The sequence below is a fragment of the Nipponia nippon genome, unplaced genomic scaffold (genome assembly GCF_047370975.1).
Source record: "Nipponia nippon isolate SJK-2023a ecotype South Korea unplaced genomic scaffold, ASM4737097v1 scaffold_5, whole genome shotgun sequence".
NCBI lineage: Eukaryota > Metazoa > Chordata > Aves > Pelecaniformes > Threskiornithidae > Nipponia > Nipponia nippon.
Window position 1 is genome coordinate 36,591,852 of NW_028262369.1, and position 6,787 is coordinate 36,598,638.

At 40.5% G+C, this 6,787-nt stretch overlaps 1 protein-coding gene across 1 annotated transcript; it reads left to right on the forward strand.

Annotated features, from left to right (window-relative positions):
- Nucleotides 1–426: 426 nt before the first annotated feature.
- RPF1 (ribosome production factor 1 homolog) lies at nucleotides 427–6,578 on the forward strand. The gene is made up of 9 exons (XM_087733539.1): nucleotides 427–653; nucleotides 759–815; nucleotides 1,858–1,938; nucleotides 2,345–2,440; nucleotides 3,165–3,318; nucleotides 3,908–3,990; nucleotides 4,901–5,082; nucleotides 5,166–5,292; nucleotides 6,145–6,578. Exons 1-9 carry the CDS (start codon nucleotides 495–497, stop codon nucleotides 6,184–6,186), a joined length of 981 nt encoding a protein of 326 aa, XP_087589665.1. The 5' UTR covers nucleotides 427–494; the 3' UTR covers nucleotides 6,187–6,578.
- The last annotated feature ends 209 nt before the right edge of the window (nucleotides 6,579–6,787 follow it).

Here is a 6,787-nt window from a genome sequence, read left to right on the forward strand (position 1 = left end):
GCTTGTATTAAGCACTCTCATCTTATCTCAAGGCTTGCTGCCTGCTGAGCGGTTAGCTTAGCCATTTTGCGGGTACCTGCAGTGAAGCAACAGGCTATGCCAGCAGCTCCGTCAGGCGCACTGCCCCGGCCGAGGGAGGGACCCGACACCCCCCTCCGCCGCACAGAGCCGGGCTCCGCGCCCGTGCGCCGGAGGGGCCCGGGGCCGGGCCCTTCCGTGACTTGGAGCACAACGACGAGGCCCAGCCGCGTCCCCTCGGCGCACCGAGCAGGACGGCACCCGGCTGGAAGAGCCTCCCTTCTCGCCGGGGCTTAGCCAAAGCCGCCCCGAGGCGCGGAGCCGCCGGCGGTGGGCGCGGCGCGAGGCCGCTCCCCTCAGAGCGGCGAGCCCAAAGGCCGCGCGGCCGCACCCTGCGGCGCATGCGCGGCGCATGCTCTCCCGGCGGGCGGGGGCAGAGGTCAAGGGTGAGGGGTCAGCTCCTGCCCGGCGGCAGCATGGCAGGCGGCGGCGGCCCGGTGGGCTCAGCGGCGGAGGATGGGGGACCGCCGGCCCCGGAGCGGGTTCTCTTCCCGCCGACCTTCAGCGTGTCCGAGATCAAGAACAAGCAGCGGCGGCACTTCATGTTCCTTCGCTGGAAGCAGCAGCAGAGGAAGGTGGGGCAGGGCCCGGCGCGGCGGCCGTTGCCGGCGGGCGGGGGAGGCCGCGGCCGGGCGGCGGGTCTGGCTAACGGATCGCTCTCCCTCTCCCTCTCCCGCTAGGAGAAACTGGCCGCCAAGAAGAAGCGGAGAAAGGAGCGAGAAGCCCTCGGAGACAAAGTAAGGGCTCCGGGCGCAGCGTGGGGCGGCCGTCCCGGCCGCGGGGAGGGGTGCTCCGCCGCCAGCGGGGAAGAGCCCGCCCCGCCGGTAGTTCTTCAGCTCGGCCTGGCTCTGGGGCTGCTTCAGTTTCGTGAGTGAAGCGGTGTCTCCACGGACTGCAGTGGAGTGGAGCAGGGATCTCGGTGCTCGCTGGCCGCGGCAGCCGTCAGAGGCACCGCGCTGGGTAGTGGAAGTATCAGGTGTTGGATAGTGGAGGTACCAAACGGATGAGCCCAGAAGCGTTGTTGGTACTGCGTTAAATGATGCTGTAATCGGGCAGGGTGAGTTTTAAGCTAATAACGTCATAAAAGCAGGCTCTTCCTGAGAAGCCTTCTCAGTCCGATGTAATTGCTATGGCATTGTGTGGATGTTATTAGGAATTATACTCTAATAAGTAATTTCTGTATAAATTAAAACAATCAGATCTGACCAGTCCCTGCCCAGACCAGTTGTGTGCTTGTTTCCAAATCTAGCCACGAACAAGCATTTTGCTTCTTTTCCTGAACTACTTCAAAACCATATTGACAGTTGAAGACAGTTTTGAGTTCCTGTATTATTATCATAGAATTGAACCTCACAAGAGTAGTGTAAGTAAACAGGGTAAACTTTATAGGCTATTATCATTACATTGTAGATGTCAACGCTAAAATGTGTTGCTGTTGAAAGTAGAGCTTTTTTCTTCCACAGAAGAGAAGTGAATATAAAGTTCCTCTCCTTTCCCTTTTTTTGTTTCGTTTTGGAACCCCATTTCTTAAGTAGGCTGAAATTAAGCAGTGTCACTGTTCTAGCAATGCTTCTCTGTGTGATGGTCTCTGGTGTCCCAATACCCGTGCATATTTTTAATCAAGGTAACGTAACTTCTTTTTAAAAGCTGGCATAAAATAAATAATACTTCTAATTCTGTGTAGAAATATACACAATATCATGGTAGTATGAATGTGTTTTTCACAATACACTTAAAAATTACATGAACGTGTTATGTTAATAAACTTATTTATTTTAGGCACCTCCAAAAGCCATACCAAAGACTATTGAAAATCAGAGAGTGTATGACGAAACAACTGTAGATCCCAATGATGAAGAGGTAACTGCTTAATTTCTGCATATGCTATTAACTCAACCTTTTTTTTCCAAGAACGGACGTAAAATGGATTGCTGAAACTTAACATCCACCACTCTTCTGTTAAGGTGTTGATGAATTACTTTTTACATGTGATGGGTTTACTAAGAAGTGATGTCATTCTTTCATTAACTACATTAGATAATTACCTTTTGAATTACTGTTATTGATAGCAAAACCTGTCAATCAATCTTCATCACACTATATTCTTGTAAAAAACACATGCCTTGTGATGATAAATTATAGGATAGATCTTGTGAATTGAAGTTTTTCCTACTAAATTCAATTTCATCAGAATTTAGATCAGATTGAACAATTGTTCTTCAATTTTTTCATATATGGTGGATTAACAAGATTTCTGTTCTTCCAGGTTGCTTTTGATGAAGCAACTGATGAATTTGCACCATATTTCAACAGACAGACGGTTCCCAAGATTCTTATTACAACATCAGACAGACCTCGTGGGGTACGTAAGTGTTACTCGGAGAGTTCTGAGCAATCAACTGGTTATAAGATACCAAGGTTTTCATACCACAATTGGTAAATTAAAGCTGAAAATAATAGTTTTCACATGGATTTTTTCCTGCTGTTTTATTTAGTGACTGTCAATAATCTTGTATATGTATGTAATCTATTAGTTTCTCTAGCACTGTTTGTTTCCTTCATAACAAAAAACAACCTCATGCATATGTTCTTGTATGCAAATGATCTGCATTACCTAATTGGGGAGATTACTGACATTTGTGAAAACCATAAAAGTGGTTTTAAAAATAGGAAAAAGTACACCTCAAACAGTTTATCTGGAGACTCAGGCATTAGTACCTGAAGTAATAGTTATATTGTATTTTGAAATGTTATGAACCTTTTGTAAACCAATGTCCTTAATAAATAATGAGTTTGGAGGTTATACTTTTGGAATTTTCCTGCTTTTCTATGATTGAAGGAGGAGAAAAAATCCTTTTAAAAAAAAAAAAAGTTAGTTCCTGGTGTGCTGCAGTCTTTACTGCAAATAAAATTTTTTCCACTGACTGACTGAAGTAATTTAATAGCTTGTCTTCCAATGTTTAGAGAGATACTGGAAGTAATATATCATTAGGGAGGGCAGTTGGAATGAGCAACCCTCCATTCCCCTAATATTTGAATTTGACACTGTATTTACCACATTGCAATTTAACTCACCTGATTTGCAGAGAACAGTGAGATTCTGTGAACAACTGTCTAGTGTTATACCTAACTCGCATGTCTACTATCGAAGAGGACTGGCTTTGAAAAGAATTATTCCACAGTGTATTGCAAGGGACTTCACGGATTTAATCGTCATTAATGAAGATCGCAAAATACCAAGTATCCTTTTGTGTATTTATTAAAATAGGTATACTAGCTCTGGGCCTGTTAGGGAAAGAAAATAATTCTGTAGTGTGCGTCAAAGATCTACTTTATTCTGGATTTTTTTCTCTTCACTGTGCAGCTTACAGTGTAACTACAGAGTTAAAAATGACTGTGCCAACTTGAATATCTGATGGCTAATGGAACTTGGAATTACTAAAGAAAGTGTGTTGGCTTTTGTTTGTTTTGGTTTGGTTTTTTTTTAGTTTGTAATGCATGGATAAACATTGTTATTATTTCAGTAAACTTAACAGTTTGATTAATTAACAAGTTTTTCTGACCAGGAAGTTCCATTTAGTTTTGCTGACTAGATAAAACATTACTAATTAATAAGTGAAAAAGCCATAGAAGGTAACTCTGGTTACCTATTGAAACAAAATTTAATGGACATACTTCAGCACACTGCAAAAATATAATGAAACCTTGTAAATCAGGCATAGATTATGGATATAAGATTCTAATATGATACTGTTTTTCGCAGAAAATGTTCCACTGTAAATTACATGTTGAATTTTACCAGCCTTTTTTTTATTAACTCTGTGAACAGATGGTCTTGTTTTAAGTCATCTGCCTGATGGTCCAACCGCTCATTTTAGAATGAGCAGTGTCCGTTTGCGTAAAGAAATAAAGGTGAGACTCCAACAAAATTTAAAAAAATGGGTAGTCTGTTGTTTAATAATAAATATGTTCAGTCTACTTGAACTGTCAAAACTGGTTGCACTTCTGTATGATTCAGCTGATCTTGTAAAGATGTTTTTTTGGTAAGCTAACAGGAGGCCAAGGACTAGTATATTCTACTTCCATAAGCAGCTTATTTTCATTTTCATAGTTATTTGCTGAATTTCTTTAACTGTTTGCCAAGTATTTTTATAGTCGTGCCAATAAATAGCAGCTGATAACCTACATCAACAGGAAATACCCAATGTATAGTATACACACAATAAGGTATATAACAATCAGCAGTATAAAAGATTTCAATAGATGTAGTTCCTAGTCTTGAATAAAACCTAGTTTTTCTTATTCTTACAGCCCTGTCACCTCTTCTGTAGTAAGTATTGCTTACTTAGCCCTAAATAATTTGCAGTAAAATGGTTTCTCTTCTCTTTTGAAAGAAGTAATTTTTAAACTTCATCTGTTCTTATTAAAAAAGAATCCCATATACTCTTAGTACCATATACTCTTAGTTGGCATTAGTACCGATAGAAGACTCCTGTGATAAGTACTGCATTATTTGCTGTAACGGGTGCTGCCAGGAGTGGAGATTGGTGGAGGAGAGAGGAAACGTACAATTATTTGTGCTTTTTCATTCAATTTATATTGTTGAACCGAAGATCCTTACATTGCCAGCTGCTCCTTTACTTGTGTATGAACTTAGGTTGTATTTGAAAAAATGATCAGGGCATGTTATCAGCCGTTGTTACAAGAAGTTGGCCCTGGTTGTCTTCCCCCTATTTTATTTCAAACTTTTCTTTGATAATGTATTAAAACCCTTTTGCATTCCATCTATTCTTTGTGTTCTTATCTACTACTTTCATTTCAGCGAAAAGGGAAAGAGCCCACAGAACACGTGCCTGAAGTAATCCTGAACAATTTTACAACACGACTCGGCCATTCTGTTGGTCGCATGTTTGCTTCTCTGTTCCCACATGATCCTCAGTTCATTGGAAGACAAGTAGCTACATTTCACAACCAGAGAGACTACATCTTTTTCAGATTCCACAGGTGACGTTTTCCGCAAAACTCACAAATGAGAGAGAATGCTCTTGTAACTTACTTCCTAATTTTTATTTTTTTTCTTCCCCAAGATATATTTTCAAGAGTGAAAAGAAAGTGGGAATTCAAGAACTTGGGCCACGTTTTACATTAAAGCTGAGGTCTCTTCAAAAAGGAACCTTTGATTCCAAATTTGGAGAATACGAATGGATTCATAAGGTATGTCTAAGTAACAATAATAGTCCTGCTTGGGAAGGGAGACTAAATCTGACAGGAAATGTAACCACAAATCTTAGCCTAAAAAAGCGGTATAAAGGCAGTTCTCAATATGGAAGTGTTTAACTGAAATATTTAGAGGTGTATTTTGAGAAATATGCAAAGTAGAAGCATTCTGCTATATTGCAAGTCAAAAATAAAAATAGCAAGGGTGATGAATATCAATATACCATGACTACTTATTTGCAGAATGGAATTTCTTTAACATACACAGATATAAGCAAAATGCTCCCTTGGTATAAGCTGTTATTGGAAGCCTAGTAAGCTTGACTAGAGCTATTTTTGTGCAAGGTGAGTGCAAGAATCATAATGTAAAAATGATTAAGCTATTTACGTAAATGTCACTTCTTAATAGTGAATGGAAAGTAACACTGACCCGTGCACATCTTCAAGTGAAATGGAAGTATTACTCTAGGCAATGATAAATTTCTTTTCCAGTCATTTTTTCTGTGGAATTGCAGTTGATTTGCAAAACTTGGAAGTGAGTATCCAAGCTATACCAGAAGGAAAATTCGAATACTCCTGGTGTAGTCCATGAGATGGATAATCTTGTTTGTTTTAAAGATGCTTTGTCTACCATCACTAGATGGAGAATTGCTATATGTTCTTTAGTTCTAAATCGCTAGTCTCTAATTCTTCTCCCTTGTTAGTCTTGAAAAGCTGACTGTAACGACTCAACTACACTGTAACCGTGACACATTTCACTACCTACCCTACTATAAACTGGAGTCGTCATCCTTGTTTGTATCCTGTTGCATGAATTTGCTGGTTAATAACTTTTCTTTTAAATTTCAGCGCCGAGAAATGGACACAAATAGAAGAAAATTTCACTTATAAGGGACAGCTATCTGCCAGCTGCTGGTGACCAGAAATACAACTGCTTTGAACTATGGATTATCTCAGGCTCCTAACTAATGATAACAATACTGAACAGTATCTGTCTGCAGAAAGACAAACTGCAAACATTAAAACCTTATACAGGAGCAGATCAAGTCGGATGCATCTTTCTTCCTATGTTTTTAGCTAAATCCAGCATGACAAGGACAGTGACTCTTTTTCCAGTCAAGCAGGAAAAACTATGGTGATGTCAGAGCAGCCTGTAATTTAGCTATCACTGAAGATTTGCCATGACTGCTGCTGTGCTGTAGAGATAAATTACACTTTGCAACATCACAGACAGTAAATACTTTGGTTAAAGATATTCTCAAAATAAAGTATTTCTAGTTATACAGCTTTTTTTTCTGTTAAGCAGCTAAACCCAGATGTCTGCCATTAATCAGGTGAGAGAGAAATATTTTAAACCTCTTTCTAACTTACAGCCTCCTGTTCCCTGACAGTATGGTGGTAGTTTTCCAAAAATGATCTCCCTATCTAGAGAACATTTGAGAAGGTTGTATGCAATCCAGGAAGTCTGTGGTATTCTATTTCATTAACATCT

What these genes read in the sequence shown, in the direction of transcription:
- RPF1 (XM_087733539.1), top strand. Translation starts at nt 495, where the DNA reads ATGGCAGGCGGCGGCGGCCCGGTGGGCTCAGCGGCGGAGGATGGGGGA. An exon ending in TAGATCCCAATGATGAAGAG is followed by an intron (nt 1,939 to 2,344) that starts GTAACTGCTTAA and finishes CTGTTCTTCCAG; the next exon opens with GTTGCTTTTGATGAAGCAAC. An exon ending in ATCTTTTTCAGATTCCACAG is followed by an intron (nt 5,083 to 5,165) that starts GTGACGTTTTCC and finishes TTCTTCCCCAAG; the next exon opens with ATATATTTTCAAGAGTGAAA.